A 22,787-nucleotide genomic window follows, 5' to 3' on the forward strand; every position below is an offset into this window, starting at 1 on the left:
AGATTTTCATCTACACAGTGCTTTGAGATAAACATTTTATGGATGCAAAGATTTATTATACTTAGTGAATAAAGCTGATAACGAAAAATCAGTATTTTTCCATGAGGGAGAGGGAGAACTTTCCACAAACTTCAATGAAAACTCCATTATTCTTTTTTTCTTTTTTTTTTTTTTTTTCACAAAAAACAGACACTTCACAAAATTAATTTTGTCAAAATATAAGTTAAGCATAAAATTTGTGACCAGCCCCACTCGTGAGTGCTAACGCTGCTCTCTATGGTACCCGCAGCTGTCTGTTAAGGAATGGAAAGCACAGCTTAGGTCAACAGTTTTGAAAGACTTTTTTTTTTTTTTTTTTCTTTGAACACCTCAATTTGGATCCCGCTTTGGTGAGCAGTGGCGCTGAGCTCTGGCAGCGCGTGGGCCGGGGAGCAGACGCGGGCTGGCGGCGGGCGAGGGGCAGCGCCCGGGGCCAGCAGCACCCAGCGGTGCTCGACAGTGGAGGAGAAAGCCCTTCTTGTTATACAGTGTTTATTAAGTAGATTCAGTCTTATATATGATATACAGATTCGAAAGGAAAAAAAAAAAAAAAAAAGGATTCCACATACTTATGAAATCAGTGCATTTAGCAAGTAATACCATGGAGATAACAGCTTGATTAACAGCTCATTGGTCTTTGTTAAGTGAGGGGAACAGGGAGTTGGCCTGTGCTAATCATTCCACAAACAGAACAGAATTAAGTTGCATCACATATATAATAGACACACATTCTAAGAATTAAAATATTAAGCCACATTTACTGGAAAAATCCACAGTATATAACACAAATAACTCTTATCAAGCTCGTTGAGGAGGAAGTGCTCATCTGCTTAAGAGCCACATTAAGTTGCATAGGTGCCTATCTGCAAAAATATCATTTCAAAATGAATCAATTGATTAAGCAATAAAGTGTCACCTTAAAAGCTGGATTAAGTGCCATATGCTTTCTCTCTGATCCCCGGGAAAGCGCCGGCTTCCCAAAGAGCCAACTCCTGCCTCGATTCGGAGCCCCCCGCCTCCCGGGGGACCACGCTCCCACCCTCCCCACAAGCCGCTTGCACCAGGCCGGTTCACCACGGCCCCGTCAGGCTGATGGGTGCCTCCCCGCTCGCTTCCTTGCAAACCCCCTTGGCCCGAGCGCTCCCCTGCGCTGGTCGAGCCCTACACTGAGCTGGGCAGCATCCCCCCCCCGGCCTGGGAGGGCAGGAGGAGGAGGATGGTGAACCGGCAGCACGGGGCGGCTCTGCCTGTTGGAGTTCTGGTGCCCCAGTTAAGTGACCTCCGGATCAGCTTCGGGTCAAACTGCGGCCGATCCGTACATCGGCTACTGGAAAAAAAAAAGAGAAAAAAAAAAAAGAAAAAAAAATACAATAGCTTGTGCAAACCCCAAAATTGCTTAAAGGGCGTTTCAATTTTGTGGGGGTCTTCCTTAGGGCAGGTGCGTGTGTCAGTGGGTGAGTGAAGCTGTGGCTTGGTTAAGCAGACGAACTGGGTGAGGTGCATCTTCCTCTTCAACAGCAGGTCTTGCAGAACAGACAGGGGCCGGGAGATCTGTACATGTAAACAGTACACTTTCACTGAGTCCAAAATTAGGAGCAAAAATACAAAGGTTCACATTGGTCTTAGGTAGATACAGGCGAAGAACTGAGCTGTACAGCTCCGAAACAACCAAACAAAAGTTTCTAAAGCACCACTAAATTATATAAAAATCAGACCATGGACGGATTGTAGTTGGTATTCTGGTGAAATACTATGCTACCTTGTAAAAAGTTTTACAAAAAATTACAAATCAAAAGTATATTAACCCTCTGAGTTCAAAGCAGCATTTTTTTTTTTTTTTTTTTTTTTTCATGAACTGGTACTAAATCCGACGGCCACTCGTGGGAGGGAAGTGGCCCTTTGGATCGGGGAGGTACAAGTTACGTCTGCTCGCGATCCCGGGAACGCTCTCCCATGTAGAAACACCGTCATGGGAACCGCACATCCAGGGCAGGATGGTTGTGTTTAAAATTAAATTAAATTAAATTAAAAAACAAAAATCTATTTTCTCGACCAGTGATTAGCTTTTCTTAAACAAAACCAAGAACATCCAGACCATCTGCTAACCCAGCATTCTCCTTCCACCTCTCAGAAATATCTGCAAAGCCGGTGTATTCTGCTCCTGCTCGTGCCTTCTCGTTGAGAACCCGGACTAGCGATTCCTGACCCCGTCCTGCCTAGGGAGAGCGCAGGGATGTGGCTGTGAAACAGTCCCGGAGCACAGAAGAGCCGCAACTGAGCACGGATCAGCTGAAGAGCACTGAGATGTCTGCGGAGCTCGCTCCAAAGAAACGATAAAGCTGTGGCTCAGCAAAAAAAAAAAAAAAAAAAAGAAAAGAAAAAAAAAAAGAAAAAAAAAAAGATCCCTGACAGAAATTCATAGTCAATCCCATTTGCTTCATAACTTGTCACAGATGTGGCTGTCACCGGGGCTTTGGGAATCTGAGTCTGTACCATTCGGCTGCAAGTTATGAACATCAGGCCAGGGGAGACTGTTGGGAACCTTCCTGTGCCACCATGAGCCTCATCTGTCTTCTACAGCAGTTTAACAAAGTGTAAGAGCTACTAAACTTCAATACATGCTAAGACAAGTTCAAAGGTGATCTGGTAACAACAGCTAAAACTTGTATAAATAAAACTCTAAACGAACTGTAGCTGATGGCGATCTGTCCGTAAGCCCCTGGGTCACCTCTTTTTCAGTAAACTGGATGGCAAAGTTATGGCTAAAACGTTCTCGATGGCCTCTGACGGGAGGGAGGCACCGACTCGGGTGGGATGTCGCAGAGAGAGAATTCCGGGACAGCGATTGTCTCTGCCTCTCCTTCCTTAACGTTAAGACTTTCACAAATGGCTGCGGTTACATATTTTGCCAAAGGTTTGTTACTTCATGGTATTCACACAAAAATAAATATTTACATAAATTCCAAGTATGGGAGGATGCGGTGGACAAACCAAGCAGGCTTGTGAAGTGCTGGGGAAAGCGTGAGTCTGAACCCTGGCCTGGGGGGGCTGGTGTCCCGGGCTGGGCCCCCCCCCCCCCCCTCCCCAACACTCTCCTGCCTGCCGCGGGCAGGGGGGGTCGGGGCGCTGGGCCCAGGCGCCGCGACGCTCCCGGGTCCAGCATCGGCTCGGGTCTAACAGCCACCACCTCATCTCTGCACGGACACCCCGCCGGCGCCCGCCGGCCAGGGGCTGGGTCCCTTTTCTCCAGACGCTACGGAAGGTTTCGGGGTTGGGGAAAACAGTCAATGCAACGGTTCATCCCGTGTGCTGCCGGGCCAGGCAAGCCTGTCCTCCGGAGCCGGTGGCTTTCGCTGTGCTAAGAGCAGGGTGGAGGTTTTGCTTCTCTTCCAGTGTGTGTGTGTTGGGTACGGTCGGGTGTAAACGCGACGGAGACGAACCGCCCGGGTCCGCTCCCGGGGGGGGGGACGGACCGGCCGCTGCCTCCTCTGACAGCTCCAGCCCCCGCCCGCGGCGTCAGCCCCCACCGAGCCTCCGTCCGCCTGCTCAGAGCGGCCCAAAAAGAAGAAACCAGCTGGTTCCAAAGAGAGAAAGCATCTACCTTGGAAAGGAGCGTAGCGGGGTGACCCCCGCGGCGCTGGCGTGGGGGCGCGGGGCCCCGTTGCATTGCTGGGGGCAGCTCGGCAGCGCCCGAGCGCAGTCCCTGGGTTTAGCAGCACTGGTAGTAGGTATTGCACTGAGCAAAACGAAGTGCATTATTGGGGGGGGGTGGGGGGTGGTCACGGGGCAGAATGGTCATCGGACTACGGTTTTTCCACACTTTGGGAATTGTGGGCTTGTTCCAGGACTGCGCGGAGGCTCCTGGGCCCTGGAGGGGGACTCTGCCAGTTGTGCTGCTGAGTGGGGCCCGTCTCCATCTTCCGCCGAGCAGCCAGCGCCGGGCCCTGCCGGCAGCCCCGGCCTGGGGGTTTGGTTTTACTACGGCCCTGCGGCTCCTCAGCGGTTTCTCCTCCTGGTGCCACCCCCGGGCTGGGTTCAGACGCTCTGGAGCCAGCGGCAGCGGGACCCTGGCGGACCCGCTGGATCTGCCGGGTGGGCTCCAGCCCCCGCGGCCGCCGCACTCGCCGGCCCCAGCACCGGCTCAGCCAGTCCTGGAAGAAGCCCACAATGGAGTGTGAGGTAGAGTACGGATGGTGACCGCAAGACAGTGTTTCTCTGGTATTTCCTTCCTTCCTTCTCTTATCTGCAATGACTGAAATGAGTGCGAGATGTCCTTCTAGCCGGAGGTCTGCCGAGCTTGCTGAGTCTCTGCGGGAGGTTTAGACCCCACTGCTGCTACAGGGCCGCTTAGCACGAAGGTCTAAGCAGGACACGTGCTTGCTCCGCTGGTCGGCTGCCACCTACGCTCACGGAGGCTGAGCAGCCTCCAAGTCTAGGGCTGGATGGCAAACTTGCTCCCTGCGGGACAAGGGCTCCCCAGAGAAACAGGCAGAGCTGCCTGGCAATTAGTAGTGTAGTGATATGGAATGTGTTATTTCACAGGAATAAATTCCTTCTGATCAGACAGACAAAAAACTGGCAATCTGTACAAACTCAAAAGAATCCATTTTCAGAAAAATAAATTACTAAGGGGAGAGGAGGGTCCATTTCTCAATAAATATGTGATTCAGCTCACCTAAGACTTGGAAATTATCTGGGGACAGGAATCTAACATTTGGGTCCACAAAGGTTATTCTAAATACATCTGCAGCCCCAAACCTCCCCAGGCTCCCTTCTGCCCTTCAAAGTCCCACATCCTTCCAAGCCGCAGGTTTGGCTTCTGGTCGGCCGGACGCACGGGTGTTGGTACGGTTCAAAAACGTGTCCTTGTGCCTGAAGTCCCAGGTGCTTGGAGTGTAAAAGAAAAACAGGTCTTTTGGATTCCACCTTCTAAAACTACATGTACCCGCCGCTTCACAGGAGGACGATGGTGGTCCTGAGCAGGACACCGCTGGGAGCCTCTTTCTAGCAGGTATAAATTGTCTTCTCGACAGAGGAGCGATGCAGACACAGGGAGTCAGTTCTGCTGTAAAATGAGGTTTTCCAGTTCGTCTGCGGATCGAAGCAGAAACGCCGCCGACTCTCGGTAGCCGGCGATGAGCTGCCGCACTGCGCTGATCTCCGTGGGGCTGAGCTGGGCAGCCTGCATTCCCCTGCTGGTGCTGTTGGAGGGGGCCGTGCTGGAGGCCCCACCTTTCATGCTGAGATCGGTCGGACCTGCCGAGGGAAAGCGAGAGGGAAGCTCAGGCAGAGGGGCCTTGCCCAGGGCCGTCCTGCTCCTGCCACGGCGAAATCCCCAGCGGGAGCCAGCAGGAAGGTCCCTGCAAAGAGCGGTGCCCCTGAACACGGAAAAAGCCAGCGCAGGCAAGTCGCTGCCTCTGCAACAGCCACACGGAAAGAGATTTGAGGGTCAACGTGACAAAAACCCCGTCCCGGAGCCTGGCCCAGCCGCTCTGCGAAGGGAGAGTCTGGGGCTGCGCTCTGCCAGGAGCTAAACCAGCGCCCGAGGGAACCGGCCCCACCACAAACATCTCCCAGGGTCTGCCTTTCCCTCTGCACAGGGTGCGTGTCCCCGGTTCAGGGCTGGGGAACCCCCCGGGCCCGTGGCCAGCCCTGCCCTGCCGGTTCGTGCTCGGCTGCGGATCAACGCCGGAGGGGGGCAAACGCTCTCCCTAGGCTGCACATTTCTGTGGCTCAGTCCATAAATGAAATGAAATCCTGCAAAATTTATGATCTGCCCGGCAGGCAGGGATAATTTTCTCTCCTAAGGCTGTCTCTGCTCCACCTCTACCGCACGCAAGCGGCTTCTGGCCACCTGCGTGTGTCCCCTCTGCAGAACAGGGCACGCCCCTGCCCCAGCTCCCAACCCCCCCGTGTCGCTACAGATCTTAAACCTGCAAAAAGTCAGGAAATTATCGAGGCCCAGGAAACTGCCAGCCACTGCTCCGCGTCCACAACCAGGCATGTGCAGCCCGTTCGGGTGAAAAACTGCAGGAGGAAAGCTGGTACGGAGCTTGGAGCGACGCGGGGGCGAAGCTGGACTGAGCTTTGCGCTGGACTAAGAGAAGCCAGACAAGGTGTGAGAAGCACACACGCAGGTAGAAATGGGCAGGAAAGCTGTGCGCTGAGATGTGGCAGCAGCAAAGAGGAGGCAGGCGAGGCTGCAGCCTGGGGGTAAGGAGAAAGAGAAGACACTGAACTCATTAATCCCCTGCGGCTGCTGGAGCCGTGGGTGAGGCTGGGGAAAGGCTTCAGGGGGGCCGAGCTCTGCCGGGTGGCCCGAGGTGGCCGCGGGACACGCAGGAAGGTGGAACCAGGGCGGGAGAGTCGAGCAGGACCCGACGGGGAGCGAGGAGGCCCAGGAGTGGGAGGGAGGAGGAGGAGGAGGAGGAGGAGGAGGAGGAGGAGGAGGAGGAGGAGGAGGCAGCTCTCCTGCGAAAGCAATTTCACTGGGCAGAAAAGGCAGCAGTAAACGGAGCCCGTTTCCCGGCTCAGCAAGGGAAACCCCCTTGGGTGGGGGATGGAGGAGACGCTTGCAGGCAGCAAAGTGCCGCCGGTTCCTGCTCACGGGGAGGGGGAGGCCCAGCGCCTCGCAGCGCCACGGCTGCACGCTCCTGCCTCGGGTGGAGCGGGCAAGAGCTTGGGCAAAGGGGAAGAAATAAATGTGAAGTAGAGGTTTAAAAATCCATCAGAAAGAAGCAAGGTGCTGCCGTGTGCCCGACCGCTGCTCCGGAGGGGAACCACGGCCACCTCGGGGGCTGCCGGGATTAGGGCTCGGCAGCTGGAGGCTGGGGCGGGATCTTTATTCAGGGTTAAGAAGCATTAGGAAGGGATGATAAGAGTTAATCCCAGACAGGCATCTCTCAGGGCTCCGGAAATCACATCCTTCCAAATCCTCACTCCCCTCGGGGTGGGCAGGGGCAGGGCAGGAGCCCAGGGAGCGCTGGGGCAAGTGAAGGCAACCTGGAGATTGCCGAAGGACTGGCTGAGGACCAGCGTGGGCTCCAGCCTCTCCTGCCACCACTGCGGGAGGGCAAAGCTGGGGGGCTGCTGCCCCTTTGCCCCATCCCCAGCTCCCTCGCCTGGGTGCCAGGGAGTCACCAGGTACCCCAGGGCCTCCCCCCGTGCCCAGCTTGGCCCCAGCTACTCCGCTCCGGCCACTCCAGCCCTGCCTGTTGTCCCCTTCCACCTTCCCGCTCTGCAGCCTCAGCCCTGTTCTCTCAGCTGCCTCTCCCCCGCGGCCCCCAGCCCCTCTCTGCCCTCCCGAGCTGCGGCAGGAGCCGGCTGTGCCCTGGGTGCTGCCGCGGAGCCCCCAAACTTCTCCAGCCCCGACCCCGTCCCTGTCTCCGAGCGGCCGGCGCAGGCTGGGAAGGGAACAGCTCATACCAGCACTGAGATCAGGGCAGCGATAGGCGCCCGCTCCTGTTAATAATTAATAGCTTGTACAGATTCTCTTTTTTTTTAAGTGACACTCCTTCCCTCCACCAGTGCCACCTAGACCGTCCTTCCAAGTTCAGTTCAACAATTAACCGCCCGCTGACGAGGGGAGCTCAGCAGCCGGGCAGAGCCCTCCGCTGGCAGCAGGGAAGCCCACGACGCGCTGCACGGGCACGGTGATGGCTGCGTGGGCTCCCCCCCCGTGGCCCCGGTGCAGCGTGTGGCCACTTACCGTTACTGTGGTTGCCCGTCTGGAGCGAGGCGGGTGGCTGCAGGCTGCCCCCCAGGGACCCGTAGCCACGGTAGCTGTAGTTCAGGCTTCCATTGATGTAGACCGGGTCTTGGGAGTAAGATGAAGCTGGCAGTGAGTAGGAGGAGTGGGTGATGGCTGTGGAGTCTCTGGAGTGCTGCTTGTCTAGAGCGATCGGCTCGTCCTGCACGGGGGAAACACGGACTTACTCCAGCGAGGAGCCCAGCCGTGCTCCGCCTGGTGTCCCGCGGCTGCAGCGTGTCCAGCCCGAACCAGCGTCCCCATCCCCGCCGGCCTGCGTCTCAGAACACACCACGGGGACCCGTCCTGCAGCCCTCTGACTTGTAGGAAGACTTTTAAAAACGCTTCGCCAAACTGCTCAGAACCGTCTCTCCTTCTCCCCGCCCGCCGCAGGACGCCCCGGCCCTCGCCCGCCCTCACCCGCCGTACCTGGGAGGTCTGGTAGATCTCCAGCCGCATCCTCTTGGCCGCTTTCCGCGTTTCGCTCTCGCAGGCGGCGGCCAGGATGTTCTCTGCCATGGCCGAGGTCAGGTGCGGCGGCGTGGGCCTGGTCTGCAGGGACAGAAGCAGAGAAGAGGCTCTCAGGGGGGTCCCCGGGAGCGGTGGCGGGCGGCGGGGCGGCGGGGCGGCCGCTCACCATCTCCATCCCGTTCTTCTTCATGCGGCGGCAGGACTTGAGGTAGGTGCGGATGCGCTTGCGCGCCCGCTCCTGGAACTCGGGGAACTGCCGGCTGCAGGACTCGATGATGGCCTGGATCTTCTCCTTGGGCTGCTTGGAGATGGGAACCATCCGGTCCAGGTTCTCATCCACGAAAAGGCGCACGAACATCTGCAAAGGAGAAGAGAGACGGTGGGACGCCGAGACGGGAGGTGGGTGGGCTCAGCCTCCCTCGGAGCCCTCCTTACATTGAAGGCTTTTAGCCTCTCCGGGTCCATCCCCTCCGAGTCATTTATCTTATCGTTGTCCTCGTGGTCGTCGTGGTCATCATCATCCTCGTCGGCCGTGGGGGCCCTGCCCACGGTCAGGTCCTCGGGGCAGCCGCTCACCTCTGTCTTGATGGAGTCGTAGCTGCCGGAGCTGTACGGAGGGGACTGAGAGGAGACGGGGGTTACCACGAGCAGCCCTGACCTGCCCACCCCTGCCCAGGGCGCGAGGAAAGAGCCTTTCCCCTCAGCTCCCTGCTCCTGGCCCCCATCCCGATGCCCCCCTGCAACCCGGGGAGGTGAACCCGCCGCCAGGCTCCCCCGAGCTCCTGCCTGCTCGGGGCAAGGGGGAGATGTGGTGGCCTCATGGAGCCTGTGATGGCCACAAGTGCAGGCAACGTGGCTCCGGCCCAGCGGCTCTCCCAGACCACCCCCCCCTCTGCCCGCCGCTGGCTCGGCCCTTGGGCCAGCCTCTGCCGAGCAGCCGCGGCCCCGAGGCCGGAGCAGTGGCGGCGGGCGAGCGCGGTGCTCACCCGTCTGTCCCTCCCTGCCAGGGAAACGCTCCCGGCGCTGCTGCCCCTGCCCCGAGATTTCCTGGCGCAGGGACAGGAGCCGCATCCCGGCCCGGCCTCGGCTGCCTCACACGGGGTTGTCCCCGCTGTGCCGTGTCCCATGCCCGGTCCCGGCAGCCCCGGCAGCCCGGGCCGTACCTCGGCCGTGGTCTTCACGGCGTACTTGACCCTGCTGCGCAGCCCGTCGGCGCTGCAGCTGTCCGACTGGTAGGAAGGGGTGACGTGGGCAGGCGCCAGCTTGTCGCAGAGGTTGATGGGCTGGTCGTCGGCGGAGGCCGTGAAGTCCATGGGGGCCGCGGTGCCATTGCCGTTCATCTCGGGGAAGGCGCTGTCGCCCTGCGTGCTGCTGGAGGTGGAGGGGTTCAGGGTGGAGGAGCCATTCCCGCTGCAGCTCTCTGACGAGGAGTCATCTGCAAGGGAGAAGGACGGACGGTCACCCCCGAGGTGCCCGCCGCCGCGCCAGCTGCCCCAGCCCGCCTGCGGGGCTGCTCCGGGCTCACCGGGCGGGCGAGGTGCCATCGGTGCCGTCGGTGCCGCCGGGAGCCAGGGGGGCACAGCCGCGCTGCGGGCCCTGGGACGCGGCCGCTGGCGGTACAGCCGCGGGCGCCCACCGTGGCAGGGCCATTGTCACACGGCTCCGCTCTGGACGCCGCTGTGCCCCGCACCCCGGCCACCCATCCCTCTGGGAGGGGACGGTCCCCGATGCCTCCGCCCTGGGCCGCAGTGCCTGGGCTTGAATAAGAACTTTGGAATTTGGTCCTTTTCGGTCTCTGTTTGCATTGCAGGGAGGAGAAAGGGGCACTGCCTCTCCCCGCCGGGTCCCTCGCCTCCCGGCGCGGTCCTCCCGGCCCAGTTTGGGGCTGGGTGCGGTGGGAGGGGACGAGCCGAGTGCTGGGGCGTGGGGACGGCACATGAGGACGGGCGTGCTTGGGCGGGAACACCCCGAGCCCGTGCCGCCGGGAGGCCGCGGTAGGAGCAGTGTCTGCAGGGGCCGCAGGGATGTCCCTCCCGTCCCGCTCAAAGCCCAGGTGACCTCCGACACCCGACATGGACACTCCTGCTGCCCCGTTTCCACGTCTCCATGGCAGCTGCGTGGCCACCTCTTTCCCACAGAGCCCGTGGCTCAGGCTTGGTCTTGGTTATACTCGCACCCCCAGGTCTGGCCCTGTCCCCCCACCCGGCTCCCACCACGCCGCCCTCCCAAGAACCGCCCGGCCGCAGCGGAGCCCGGCCCTGCCCGTGCCCAGCCCTGCCTGCCCCTGGCCAAAGCGCCCGGCCTCCAGGGCCAGGCACGACGTTTTCGAACTGCTCAGCCCGTTTCCCCTTCCCTCCCCCTCGCTGCAGTAAATCCTTTATTTCATTAGGTGCCTCCGCGAGAGGGAAAGGGCGAAGCACGTGGGGAGCCGCTTCCTGCGCGAGCGTGCGCCGGGCGGCGAACAAAGAAGCTGCCGGCAGCGAGGAGCAGATGGCGGGGCCCGCGCCCGGCCCGCGCCACGCAGGACAATGGGCTCGGGCTGGGGGGCGGCCCCGGCCCCGCGCCGGCGGCTCCTGGGTGCCAGGGCCAAAGGTGCGCGGGCGCGGGGTGGTGGGACGGTGCCAGGCTGCTGCCACCCACCCTCCTCCTCCTCCTCCTGCCACTGGCACCCGCGGGAAACTTTAACGAGAGGCTCAGCGAGCGCTCCCGTGACCCCGCAGCAGCCCGGGACTTTGTATCCCTTAAAATAAACAGATTTGAGGACACTTGGGCATCCAGAGCGACCCCGGGGCCGGCCGGGGCTGCCGCCGCGTGTCCCCAGCCACCCCACCGCAGGCGCCAGCGCTGGCTGCCGGGCCTCACGAGGCTGCTCCTGGCCCCGCAAGCCCCTAAATTACAAGGTCCCCACCCGAGCTCCCCGCTCAGCAGAGCTCCCTCCCCCTCCTTTCCCTTGCGCTGATCCACTTATTCGTCTGAGCGATGGCCAGAGCTGACCTAATCCCCGGGGTGGTGTTTATGTGCCGGGTGCTCCAGGCCGGTGGCCGGCGTCACCCTCCAGCACGGGGCTGGCTCCAGGCAGAAGCCCTTGGGCCGGAGGAGCGCTGGGGAGAGCGGGGCTCCGGGGGGGCTCAGCAGGCAGCACTACCCTGGGGGACCCTCCGAGCTGCCCCCAGGCCTGGCTCTGCTCTCCTGTCCCCGCGCCGCAGCCTGGATGCAGCTCTGCCGTGATGCCGAGGGGCTCTGCCCCTCCTGCCCCCCACACCCCGTCCCAGGGAACCGGGGGCTGCCGCTCTCGGGTCCCCCACGGGTTTTGCTCTCCAGGACCGCTCCTCGGGGCCCGGCTCGGCAGGTGGCTGGGGCATGGCGGAGGCCGCGGGATGGCGGCGGTCCCTCCCTCCCCCTGCTCTGCTCTCTGCGCCAGGCGAGACGGGGCTCCCAGAGGGAGGCTCCAGCCTCATCCAGAGATGCCTCTCAGAAGGATTAAGGAGAATTATTCCCGTGCGCGGAGGCACGAGCCGCACGCCAGGCCCCACCGCCAGCCCAGGCCCAGCCGCAGTGACAGCAGCGTGCCACAGGGCCAGCGGGCACCCGGGCCGCAGGCCAACGGCAGGGACCTTCCTGCTGGCAACCTGGGGCGGCAAGTGGCCCCCGGCATGGCAGCCTGCAGAGACCTGGGGCTGGGGACCCTGCATGCCACGAAACCCCCACCAGGCAAAGGGCAGCACGAGAGGCATCTCCTGGGAGAAGGCTGTGCAGGTGCCCTGAGCATCCCAGCCTGCCCCGGACACCCCCAATGTGCCCCAAACATCCCCAACCTGCACTGGGCACCTCCCAACCTGCTCTGAGCATCGCCAACCTCCCCTGAGCACCCCCACGCCACCCTGGGCACCCCGCTCTGCCCTCGCCCATCTACCTCCAGCCTCCCTGCGGTCCCCAGCTCCGTCCCCAGCTCGGTCCCCAGGCCCTGCAGTTCCCACCCCCATCGGCAGTGCCAGTCCCACACCGGCTGCTCACACCGGGCAGGATCCTGGGGGTGAGGTCTGAACTCCCCCCCACAACTGCTCAGTGTCTTGGGTTTTCTTTTGTGTTGCACAAAATGCACTGAGCAGCTGCAAATTAGGTTTCTACCCGGCTCTGCTGCAATGACAAACCTTGGGTTTGCTACAGCCAAAACCTACTGAAAACAAAGCAGAAGGTGCCCCCAGGAACCTGTCCAGGTGGCATAAGAAAATGAAATGGGAATCGAACGTTAAGGGACCAGCATCTACTAAAAGAACAATTTCGTTTACACCGAGGATGAATGTAAGTAAATAACGAGGTCTGTAAACCCACTAGCTACAGATAATTTTCTTATTTTTACAGGTTATGCTCTCCCAGAAGCTCTGCATATAAAGCGGTGGATTAATCTCAGTCTTGTGAGTAGAGAAACAGCCACAAATTCAGGTCGCCGAGGTCCTTGGGTCTGAAAGGGAACGGCCTCAGCCAGCTTAAAAACGCAGTTGGGCTCGGGAGGGAGCACCGCAAGGTCCTGGTGGGCGTGGAAGGGACGTGCTGGGGACAGGGACAGGGATGGTGCCACCCCTCCGGCAGCTTCCCCGGGGCATCTCCAGCCCTGAGCCACGGCTGGGGCACCCCGCAGCCAAGCGGGACCTGGGCGAGAGGGAGCAGGAGCCCTCCCGTGGGTGCCGGGACTGGGTTTAGGCTCCTGCTGTGCTGACGGTGGGGCCATGTTGGCTGCGCTCTCAGAGAATCACGTTTTGGTAAAACCCCCCAAACTTGTGAGCTCGGAGAGGTTTCCTGCGGGCTCCCAGAACACGTGTAAGGAGCAGGGCTCCGGCAGCAGCAGGCGAGCAAGGCCAGGCTGCGCAGCCATGAATATATTCATTATCAACCAGCACGAGCCTGGTGAGCTCCCTGCTCGCGGCTGGAGCTTGGCTGCACGAGGAGCCCCTCTAATGAGGATAATTGGGAGCCCCCCTGCTCCACCCCCGCGCCCTAATTGAAGCAGATGGAACTGTAAAAACAATGTCACTTCTAACTGGTTTGATCTTTCGGTTGGAAAACGGAATATTTCATTCTCCGGTTTAATCCCCTGGAGTCAGGGCTCCCCGGGCTGGGGGTGGAGGAACCCCCAGCGCTGCGCGGGGGACGCCGAGCTCAGCGGGGGCTGCCCGGCCCCGAGGCCCCCGGAGCGCTGCCCTCCTCGGCCCCGCGGCGGGGGCCAGGCTGCGGCCGGGCGACCCATGAGCCTGGCGAGGAGGCCACGGGGAAACGGCCTCGTGCCTCTGCCGCGGCCTCGGCACCTCCCCGGCGGTGCCCAGCCCGGAGAGCGAGAGGCAAAATGGCTTCTTGGGCCGTGGGGCTGGGGGAGGAGGCGATCAGTCACTTATTAAATGAATTAATCAGGGCTCAGCGTTTTCATTTTGAAGAGGCTGCTGGATTATCCTTGATTTCTGTGGCGCTGGATTTGCGGAGATCAGGAGGGGAAGGGGCGATTTCCAACACCTGCTCCCTGGGAGCTTTTACGGCGGGGAAGTGGTTGGGTTTAACATCTCTGTCGGCGAAGGCCACCGCACCGCTCTCCAAAGGCAGAGTTAAAGATGAATGGGGCAAATTGTTCCTCCTCCTGTCACATCTCCAGAGCGGAGACAAAACCTCTTTTGACTCAGAAAACAATGAGCTTATGTAAGAGCCAGCGGCCCACGGAAACCTCGCCGCGGCCCCGCACCGCGCAGCAGGCCGGGGGGTGCCCAGCCCTGCCCTCGCCCCGCCGCAGCGCGACCCGCGGCCGGCACTGGCACGGCCCTCTCCCGGGCACCGCAGCCACCACCGCGGCCCACCAGTGGCCCTCGGTCCCCGGTGGCCCGCCACGGAGCCAGCTCTGCCTGCGCGGGCTGCCCACGGCCGGCGGGGCGATGCCAGAGGCTGCTGCTGCCGCCCGGGACTCCCCATCGCTGCCGGGAGGGCCCGGCCCAGGAGCGGCTGCCAGGAGGGCGCGGAGCATCCCACCGCACCCGGTGGAACAGCGGCCAGCAAGATGAAAAGTGCCATAAATTATTCACTCACAAAAGAGACAAGAAGGGGGAAGCAGGGGAGGAGGAAAGCCTGCGAGGAAGGGATACTTAACACAAATTAGAGACTGAGTGGGAGCGGGGGCCCCGCGGGGGGCCAGGGCTGGGCGGCAGCGACGCCTTCATTAGACTCAAGTGACCGGTGCCCCGGGGGTCCTGCACCCACGGGTCCTGCACCCATGACCAGGTGGTGAGCGGCAAGAGAGGCGTCCGCCCCGCACCGCTCGCAGGGCCGGAGCACGAAGCCCGTGTTCTCCAGGTCCTGCCCGGCTGATTGCCTCCGAGACGCCTGAGAAAGAGAAAAGAAAATGTCGCTGGGGCCAGGGAGCGGTGGGGCTGGCCAGTGTCCAGTTAAGGAGCTCTATTTCCTGCCTTCCTTCGTTAACGAAGCCGTTACGACCCGGACAAAGTGTCCACCCTCTGCGCTCCCTCCCCAGGTCCCTGCCTTCGACCAGAGCCCTTGACGAGCCAGACATCTGGCCCGGACGGACACAATGCGCGTCCGCGGGCGAGCTCGGCCGGACAAGGCAGCGCTGTGCGGCAGCTCCCCCTCCCTCGCCATGAAAGGTGCCCCCCGGTGCCGTCTCCCCCCGGCTCCGCTGCCCAGCCCGAGGGAGCTGCTCCCTCCGGCACCGGGACCTCCCCACCACGGACATTTTCCCAGGCGCCGAGGCTCGGAAAGCAGCCTTGCCACCAACACGCTCTCTCGCTCAGTTTTCCCTTCTCCTCCTGACCCCCGTCCCTCCCCGTGCTGCCTCTCCGGCCACCTCGCGGCTCCAGGGAGGCTTGAGCCCGGAGCCAGCCCTGGCCCACGGCGGGGAAGGAGGAGGTGGCACAGCCCAAGGCTCTCCTTGTGCCACAGCCACCCGGATCCTGCTGCAGGGAGGGGACACGCCACAGCCCCGCGCCGCCCGGCACTGCCTCTCCCCACGCCAAACAAACGGGTTTGGTGGCTTCAGGCAGGATTTGTGCCGAGCTGGTGCTGAGCTGGTGCCTCCAGCACAGACCTGCCCACCCCCAGCCCCTCGGGCAGGACAGAGCAGGGGCCGTCCCCACACCAGTGGGCTCTGCACCCCTCCCAGGAGTTCACCCCGCAGTCCCCGCTCACCCTTCAGCTGGGGGGCTCAAGGTGGGGAGGAAGGTGGGGGCACGGGCAGCCCCACCCACCCCAAAACTCTGCTCCCTGCACCAGCGGGATGAACCCACCGACTCGGCAGCACCCACACCAGCCCCAGGGGAGCCCCGAGCCGAGGTCAGGGCGAAGCCACCGCAGTGTCCCTGTAGCCGTGCAGGACAGCACTTCAAAGGACACCGAAAGGCGGGTGTTTACGGGGGTTTATGGGTGTTTACGGGGGTTTACGGGGGTTTAGGGGGTTTATCACCGACGAGGAGCAGACAGGCTCCTGGAAGAGGTGACAGGAACGGAGCCACCAGCCCCGACTGCTCAGGCAGGGCAGGGACACGCTTGCTGACTTTTGCCGCAGGGACAGCCCAGTGTGGGGACACCCAGGGACACAGGAGGTAGATGCCTAAGGAAAGGAAGATGAGGCCACAGCGAGCTGCTGCAAAGCCTGGATGCTGGTCCCAGTCTTGCTCTGAGCTACGACTTCTGGGAAGGGGAAATCCAACACTGGTGCAAAAAGTCCTGAAAACAGGATTTTGCAGCCTGGGAAAAACTGGGGGCTCAGGGCTCACAGACCACCTTGGGCGGCCACATCCGCTGGGCCTTCCCTGGGGCTGGCAAGGAGGAAGCCCTGGAGGGGAACAGGGACCCTGCTCGGGGCAGCGAGGACGGTGCCATCGTCCCCCGCGAGGGCACCAACCATCGGGGAGGTGCTGATGTGGAACGGGGTGTCACGGCTGCCCTGGTGGGGGGTCCCGCGGGCAGGACGGGGCCTCGCTGGGCAGGATCGGGTCTGGCTTCTGGTCTGCGCTTGCCGGGAGGGCTCCTCCTCCCCAGCCAGCGCTCTGCGAGGTGGGGACATCGGGGAACCCAGGGACACTGGCACGTCGTGGGCATCTCAGCCAATAACGGCGGCGTGACCCGGAGCTGCGGGACGCCTGTGCCGCACCAGGAGAGAGACGCTGTGCTGGGGACGGCGCGGAGCCAGGGCAGGGTGTCCCCAGGACCAACGTCCCCCATCTGGTCCCGGAATAACTGCCTGCACGGCCTCGAGGTCCCTCCCTGGAGCCCTCCCAAGCGATGTCCCCAACACCCAGGAGCTGTCCCAGCCAGCTGCCCCCAGGGATGCCCCCAGGAGCATGTGCCTTCCCAGCTAAGCAGGTTAAGAAAGTCCTTTCGCCAAGGTCTGGATTAGCCACTGCTGCTCCAGGCAGAACGGGCTCAGCGGGGACACTGCCAGTCAAGTGAGGACGGCACACAGGGACCGCAGCAGGAAGGGGACCTGTCCCAGCACGGTGCCACGAAGCAACCCCCAGGCCCCCCACGCCGGGAAAGCAGATCTTACGCCCAGGAGCTCTCCCTGCTCTTCAGGAAGCCCAGGCAGGATGGGCTGAGGAGCAGCAACCCCCACCCGTGGGCTGCTCCGGGGCGATGGAGCGGGAGGTCTGGCCAGGGACGAGGCAAGATGTGTCCTATTAGCGGGCAGGACGGAGGCGTCTTCTCCAGCAGTGGAAGCGTTTTGTCACGTCACATACATGGGGGTTCAGGGGTCTGCCTCCTGCTTTCTCTCCTTGCCAGCAGGCCACAGCACCCCCGCTGCACCCTCACCACGCCAAAACAGGAGGTTCTGTAACGCTGCGCTCGCCTGGGGGTGCAGGCGGGCTCTGGAGATGGACAGACTCCAGCTCAGATTGCTGCAGCAACACAAGGCCAGGTGCCAGGACCTGCGCTCGGCTGGGAGCGGGCACAGGACACCTTCAGGGACAGTGGCGGGCGCAGGGGACAGCGAGACGACGCAGCATTCAGGGTCACTCTGCTCCGAGCGCGCTGGCTCCCGCAGACGCGTCCCTCCAGGATGTCCTGCACAATAGCTCCGCTTCAGCAGCAAAGAGTTTGTGTTGATCTTGCTGTCGCTTTGGGTAGCCGACGGCTTCCTGCGGGCACGTACGCTGTGAGCAACATCCGACGGGGAAGGGATGTTGCAGGGAGCTTCAGGTTTTCCGTGCCGGGGCCCGCAGGATGAGTAACAAAGGGAAATGGAAGGAGCGTGCTCCGAGCTGGCCGGCGCGTCCCGCCTGCGCCGCCAACCCAGCGGGAGCCCCGACACCCTCCCGACGGTGCCGCCTCTGTCCCTCACCCCACAAAGTCCTCCGGTCCCGTCTGTTGTCCCTGCCGCCCCAAGGGCTGGCGCTGGTTGCAGCCTGGCTATACTGGGCCAAGGCTTCCGGGCATGGAGACAAAGGAAGGTGTTGCCTTTCGTTCCAGCTGCTTTTTAGCTCTCCGAAAATCCAGCAGATACCTGCGTATCAAAGCGTGGGACGGTGGCTCCCCCACTCTCCGGGTTTCATACCACTCTGCTCCCACGCCACAGGAGAGGAGCTGCTTCTCCCACGCCCCCGACAGACCTGGAGTTGGTGCTTCAGGACTTTAAACAAGACTTTTTAAACAAGACTTTTTTTTAACAAGCGTGTCAGACGATACTGCTCTCCTACTAGGCAACTCTTCATTAAAACTTTATACTTTAGGAAGCCTTTCACAGGAGACACACTCCAAGCATCCCACCCGTCGGACGGTGGCAGGCAGGAGCGATTTAGTAACTCCACAGGATTTCCAGAGGGAGGAGAGTACCGAGTCCTCAACAAGCTCCTGACCGAAGGAGGCGGCGTGTGACCAGACCCCTCTGCAGCGCCAGGACGCTCGGAGCTGAGCCCAGCCTGGCCGCAGGGGAGGCGCGGGGCTGCATCTCCCACAGCTATGGAGAAGGCTGGGGCTCTGCGGGGCTCTGCGGGGCTCTGCGGGGCACGGTCGATGTGGATAACTAGCCTGTTTTGGCTTGGAGTACTTGGAGCAGAGCCCTTGGGCTGCCCCTGCGCAGGGCACCTCGGCCCGCGGGGCTCCGAGGAGCGCGCAGTTCACACGGGCTGGTTACTCACAGTTAGATGATTTCCTTAGGAAAGTCTTGCTTGTGCATAGCCTTAGCAAGCCAGCGTGAACCCAGTAAAACATGTTTGCTTCCAAAAAAAAAGAGCTTTCAAGGGTCAAGAGAAGAGGGAACCGAAGGGCGCTCGACACTTTGATTCACGTGCATTCCCTTCCCCGCACCAGTGATCTGCCTTTCCTCCCGCAACGTGCTCCCCGCCTGCTCCAAGCTCCGCTCCTCCAACTGCCCGCGGCCCTCCTGGGTCACCCAGGTCCCTCCATCGTCCTTTTCCCTCGTGCTTCAGTCCTGGGTGGGAGCCTTGGTTTGGCAGAGGGACTGACACCAGCCCTTCCACCCTGGTGGCACTAGCCTCTATTTCAGAGCTCCAACACAGGGCACGGACACTCGCGGCAGTGACAAAACCTCTCTTCAGTCCCATGAACTGCCCCCTGAACCACGAGAGCCTGATGGAAATCCCAGTCCCTGGCTGCTTCTCGATGGGTCTCGTTAGTAACCTGATTGCCCCTCGACTCCATCGCTTCTGACCTGCCCAAGCCTACCTGGTGTAGCCTTCTGCTGACCCCGGGGACAGCCTGCGACATTTCCCTCACAAAGGGAAGCGGCTATTTGTGCTTTGCTGCTCAGCACCAAACCTCACAAAGAAATTAAAGGAGCCGAGAAGGGCCCCAAAGAGGACACCTGCTTCTGAAGAAAAATCGGACTCATTTCCTAAGAGGGCAGAGAGAGAGGGAGAGGATTTAGCTTTAGTGAGAACATCTTGATTTGCCTAAATACGTGAGTCCCTTATTAAATGACTGTCCCGTTGAATGATAGTGTTCAGCAAACGGATCAAAACCGTGTCACTCTGGATGGTAAATGAGACTTGGGAATTCAGTGGTGAGGCCACAAGCCTGAAATGTCCCGACAGGAGAGGGACAACGTTCCAGGGGTACGGAGAGACCCGGCCAGGCCACAGGTAGAGGCAGCACTCGCTCAGGGCCGAGGCTGCAGCTGGGCCTCTGACGGGAGCAGCTCTGTCACCCCGAAACCCCCCTCCCCTCCTGCCGGCGGCACAGCCCTGCTGCCGGCCCCGAGGAGCAGGGGTGTCGCTGCCCGTCCCGCCGGCCGGGGACGCGGGGCAGCGCCGGCGGGTTTCACACCCTCCCCGAGGCTGCCCGACTGCGGGGCTGGTGCTAGTTAGTTAAAACCAGCAAGTTCTCAAACCGGCAGATCTGCAATAGAAACTCAAGTGCCACAACGCGCTGGACTGAAGAGAGCAGCGTCCCTGCTGTCCCTGCCCTGGCCACACAAGCAGCTCAAAGCCACCCCAGGGAGACCTGCCAGCACAAAAGCCCTTTCTTTCCCCCGGGGTGGTTTTCCAGTCCCCTTTCTTAAAGCAGCACCGACCCAGGGCAGGTCCTCCCGCAGCTCCTGCGCTCCCTCCCCGCGCTCGCAGCAGCGGCCGGGCTGAGGACAACGAGGGATTCAACCCCTTGAGCAAAAGCCAGTAACAGTCCAACCACCAAAACCTTCCAAGCATCACGGAGATGAACTCTGACCTGGACTCATACTTCTACCATTTATTTACTCGCTCTTTTATTTTAAACTACCATGTTTCACAGAAGTAACACACCACCTCTCTTCACCAAACACTTCCTCCCACCCAGCCCCTGCGTGCTGCCTTCCAAGCACCTGCCCTGAGCGAGGGGACACTCACGTCCACCCCGCGCTCCCGCCACTGTTGGCTACTGCGGATATCACACATTTCTGCCCGGGGGATCCGAGACGCCATCTCAGGTGCAGCTTTCCAAGCACAGAAAGCTGCGACCTGTATCACAAAGCCTTGGCACCCCTCCTGCGGCGGGGCAGCCCGCGGTTCAGGGCTCTCCTTGTCACACCCGGGGAACTACAACCTGGTGCCTTAGGGGAGGGTTTGGTCCCCTCTTTCTGGAGGAGCTGGGAGCCAGGTCCCCACACAAGGACCATCTGCTCCGAGCTGGAGAGGGCCCTGGCTGAGCAGAGACCCAGAGGCTAAACGGGAAGGCCTGGGAGACGGCGCTGCTTCAGAGCCTGTGCTGACATGAAATCCATCCTCCAGGTGGGACACCTGATCAGAAGGGACTGGTTAATGTTTAATAAGGCACAAAAACATCCTGTGGCAGAGGCGCAGAGCGGTTCCCGCCCGCTGGGGCACTCACCGTCCTCGTGGCCGTGCAGGTTCTGCGGGCTGCGCATGCTCTCGTCCTGGCTGGGGCTCAGGCTGGAGTTCAGGTGCTGGTCAGCTGAGATCCATGTGGAGTCGTTCATATCAAAGTCCTCGCTGCTCACCGACGTCTCATCCTGGAGGCAAGCAGGAAAGGGTTAACTCGCTGAGCTATTTTCCTCCCTCCTTTCACTGGCTTTTACATCTCCTCACCGCACTCCTTCCTAAAACCCATCAGTGGGCAGCTCCTGCCCCCGGGAAGGTTCGTGGCCCCTCGGCGCTGGCCGAGGCCAGGCGGGCGGCCCTTCCCCGGGCGCTGCTTCCTGCCTGAAGACGTGCCTGAGCAATGGCACTGTCTCTAATTGAGGACAATTAGAAAGAGCTCGCATCCTGTAGGAGCGGATGGCTGAGCCCTGGAGTTTTACCCTTTAATCTCCATCCACCCAGCATGTTTCTGGTGAGGCAGCGGCGTGCGGGAGCTGAGGACGGGTGAGACTCCATCGAAACGGCTCCGTGAAACGCCTCAGACTTTTTTTAGATCAAATCATCTGCTGCCCCGGGAATCACCAGAGGTCTGGGAGCGGCCGGTGGGGCCGATCTGGAGAGCGGCACCAATTCCCAGAGACCTGCTCTGCCCGATGCTGCAGGAGGCTCCTGGAGCCCCGAGGGACAGCTCCTGAGCCCTCGCCAAGGGATATTGCTGGATTTTCCCTCCTACCCTGATCCAGAATGACCACACACACCTTGGGCAGGGGCGAGGTCCCCGGCGAGGGAAGGACACCCCAGCCCAGGGAGCCCGGCCAGCCGCCTGCTCCCCGGCAGCATAGATGACATTCCTCTCTCCCACTCCTGCAGCTGAAAGGACATTTTCTCTCTCCCTCTCTCTCCCTTCTCGCTAACCTTTGCAGTACTTCGAGACACAGCCCTTGGATCGCTTCCAGCGCCGGAAAGGTCAGCCACAGGATTTCAAAACCATCATCATAAAGGCAGCACTGAGATCCTGAATGAGAGGAGGGGCTGCGGGACCTCCCCGGGCTGAACTCCCCGAACACACAGCTCAGGAGGAAGCAGATACGTGTTCCCGTATGAGCACGGTCCTGCTGGTGATCCCTTTATCTGCCTTCCTCTCCCCACTCCCCTCCCAAAGCGAGGGGCCGAGTCCGCATCCAGAGCCCTGGGGTGCAGGGGAACACCGAAAATGTTTCCAGAACCGCTTTCAACCGCGCTTGCCTTTGATTGAAACATTTCAAAGGCTTGTAAACTCCGCTCTTTTTTTTTTTTCCCTCCCCCTGGTCCTGAGATAAAATACAATCCCCGCTCCCTTTCCGTGTAAGAAGCAATTGGCAAGCGCCCCTCCAACCTACGCCTGCGCTTCATAAAAACTGCCCTGTCTGGCCGCCGCTGGCTGACAGTTTTTATTGTGAACAAACAAATGTCTTTCAAGACAGGTTTGTGCTTTTCCTCCCCGCTCCTCGTCCCTGTAGACACATCTGCTGGCGCGGGGCTCTGCCCGCCCCCAGCCCGCTCCCTCCATGTGCCTCCCGGGGAGTTTCCTGGAATTTACAGCTTGTGAAACCCCGCTCGCACCAAGGGACGGACGGACGGGGCTCAGCAGCCCCATGCACGCCTGCCAAGGGAGCGGGGACCCCCCGACCCCCTGCCCTGCCAGCCAGGTGCCCCCTGCAGCCCCCCTGTGCCCAGGTCGAGCAGAGCAGGAGAGGTGGGAGGCAGGGGGGAGGCAGGGGGGAGGCAGGGGGGAGGCACAGCGTCCCCCGGCTCGGCACAGCACCGCTGCCGCGCCAGCCGCAAAGCAATCCTGCCTCTCCAGAAACTCCATCTTGTACGTACAGGAACAGAACGGCAAAGGTCTCCCTGTTGCAAACTATAAATAGTCTCTTTATTGTAAGCATTTGCAGGGAGGCAGCCACCCTAATATCTGGCCTTCTTCACCGGGCTTACTCAAGATTACTGTCAGAGCTTAAGACACAAACGCAAATGCCAAGGTCCTTGCTGCCCACAGCCTCTCACCTGTGCGGCGAGGAGGAGGAGGAGGAGGAGGAGCCCTGGGAGCAACCCAGGATATTTTCGGAAAGCGCCTGGCGCAGGCACGGCGCCCGCGGGGCCCGGCTGAGGAGGGCGCCCGGCCCCGACGCCCCAAGCGCAGCCCGGGAGGCACCGTGTGCTCCGGGCACTCCCGCGGCGAGAAGCGGGGA

At 61.1% G+C, this 22,787-nt stretch overlaps 1 protein-coding gene across 3 annotated transcripts in view; it reads right to left on the bottom strand.

Moving 5' to 3' along the window:
• Positions 1–3,760: 3,760 nt before the first annotated feature.
• NOL4L (nucleolar protein 4 like) overlaps positions 3,761–22,787 on the bottom strand; it is a 59,153-nt gene continuing 40,126 nt past the window's right edge. Inside the window, exons 5-11 of one of the 3 annotated variants that reach the window (XM_074919965.1) lie at positions 20,570–20,711; positions 9,421–9,692; positions 8,693–8,878; positions 8,424–8,615; positions 8,216–8,338; positions 7,748–7,949; positions 3,761–5,295 (exon numbers count right to left, since the gene is read on the bottom strand). In XM_074919965.1, coding sequence (XP_074776066.1) covers positions 5,096–5,295; positions 7,748–7,949; positions 8,216–8,338; positions 8,424–8,615; positions 8,693–8,878; positions 9,421–9,692; positions 20,570–20,711 — 1,317 coding nt within the window. In that variant the 3' untranslated portion in view covers positions 3,761–5,095. The remainder of the gene's footprint in view (positions 5,296–7,747; positions 7,950–8,215; positions 8,339–8,423; positions 8,616–8,692; positions 8,879–9,420; positions 9,693–20,569; positions 20,712–22,787) is intronic. The other 2 variants (XM_074919967.1, XM_074919966.1) reach the window with 2 other exon arrangements.

The sequence above is a fragment of the Athene noctua genome, chromosome 16, assembly GCF_965140245.1.
Source record: "Athene noctua chromosome 16, bAthNoc1.hap1.1, whole genome shotgun sequence".
In the NCBI taxonomy this organism is placed as follows: domain Eukaryota; kingdom Metazoa; phylum Chordata; class Aves; order Strigiformes; family Strigidae; genus Athene; species Athene noctua.